Here is a 1,654-nt window from a genome sequence, read left to right on the forward strand (position 1 = left end):
TCTTGCTCCAGACCTCACAATGGTTAAGAATTATTTCAAAGAAGATTGGGGTAGTAAAATGGACCTCCCCTTGCCTCCTCCTTCCCTTAAGACCTCCACTATCATAAGCTTTGCTCAGAGAAGGATCGAAAATGTTTTATTTGTTCCAAGCTCCAGGAGGGGAGGGGCAGCATGGCTGACATTGTTCTGTGACCTGGGACAGGTGAGCCCTTGAAATTATCCGCCAGGGGCAGCCCTTGTCTGAGTCTGGCGCCAATCCTGGGTGTCCTAATTAGCAAGAATTATGAGAAGTCACGCCTAGGAATAACCAAAGTCCCAGAAGATAATTCTTTGAGACTGAGGGGCCCTGAGATTACTGTGTATGATGCCACCATGGTTGTGCTCCCTTCAGGGTTTCTAGTGTTCGCTGTCCATCAAAGGGCAGAGGCTTAAGCTGGTATTTCACCTTTGTCTTGGCAGTTTCTCACCCTCTATCAACGCAGAAGAGACCGGACCAGCCCATATTCCTCAAACGATGGCACTTCAGGTACAACAAATGTATCATTTTAGAATGAAGCTCTCAATTATGTCATTTTGAACATAGAGGAGTTTTGATCATTCACCCTCCTTGCCCATCACATTGAATGGCTCTTGCCTTGCAGCACACCCACCCACCACCAATACGAGGATGAGATAATATGACTTAGTGTGTGTGTGTGTGTGTGTGTGTGTGTGTGTGTGTGTGAGTCACTCAGTCGTGTCTGACTCTTTGCGACTCCGTGGATTGTAGCCCTCCAGGCTCCTATGTCCATGGGATTCTCCAGGCAAGGATACTGGAGTGGGTGGCCATTTCCTTCTCCCTTAGTATGTATGTAGATTGCAATTTGCAGGTTATTATGCAGTTCTCTGACTTAAACCTGCAGGCAGTTCCTGGTCATGGGAGTAACATTTATTAGGGACCGGCCATGTACCAGGCATTCTGCTAAGTGCTTTTCTCACATCCACCCCGTGAAGCATCATTTCCATTATATCGACAAGGTAACAGTCACCAAAGCTTATCACACCATGCTTCCTTGAAAGTCTTGAAGCTCTCTCTGAGAGAGGAGAAAATGGAGGCAAATGACCTGCCTGAGGTGGCACAGCCAGCAGGTGGCTGAGCCAGGGCTCAAACATCACAGGTCTTGAGGCTCTATCCCATACAGGTCTTGAGGCTCTATCCCATATTCTTTTTCCTGCCAAACAGGGGTCACATCTCAGAACTAAGCGGTGACCAGGAACTTCCTGCAGAGTTCAGTGATAAGTAGAAAAGATCCCATCTAGGTTTCCAAGTAGCATGTCCAGTCAAAGAGTAAAATCGCATTCTTCTGCGACTTCAGTTTGATGGGGACACCTCCTCCCAACCCCTACATTCTACACATTAGAGGAATTCACTGAGAAGCAGTTCAGATAACCTATTTTTGCTCTGATAAGGGCTTTTGGAGGAAGGAATGCAGAAATGGCTCACCCTGTGCTAAGGTGCTCAAAGTAGAAAAGCTCCCCCCAGAGGAGAGTTTACATTGAATTTGAAATTACAGTGATACCTGCTTAGGAAACCCCCCCCTGCCGGGGACCAGCCCCGGCTGATCCAGGGTATTCGAAGGAGAGACGGCATAGGCGAGGATCAGGATACGATAGC

The 1,654-nt window shown here is 47.7% G+C and overlaps 1 protein-coding gene across 2 annotated transcripts in view; it reads left to right on the forward strand.

Annotated features, from left to right (window-relative positions):
• LOC104983112 (fibrous sheath-interacting protein 2-like) overlaps positions 1-1,654 on the forward strand; it is a 13,542-nt gene that overhangs the window by 9,196 nt on the left and 2,692 nt on the right. For both annotated transcript variants that reach the window (XR_824595.1, XM_010832591.1), the window contains one exon: positions 460-526. Coding sequence is in view for 1 of the 2 variants with exons in the window: in XM_010832591.1 (XP_010830893.1) it covers positions 460-526 (67 nt within the window). In the remaining variant the exon portion in view is untranslated. The remainder of the gene's footprint in view (positions 1-459; positions 527-1,654) is intronic.

This window comes from Bison bison, unplaced genomic scaffold (assembly GCF_000754665.1).
Source record: "Bison bison bison isolate TAMUID 2011002044 unplaced genomic scaffold, Bison_UMD1.0 scf7180017861496, whole genome shotgun sequence".
Classification (NCBI taxonomy): Eukaryota; Metazoa; Chordata; class Mammalia; order Artiodactyla; family Bovidae; genus Bison; species Bison bison.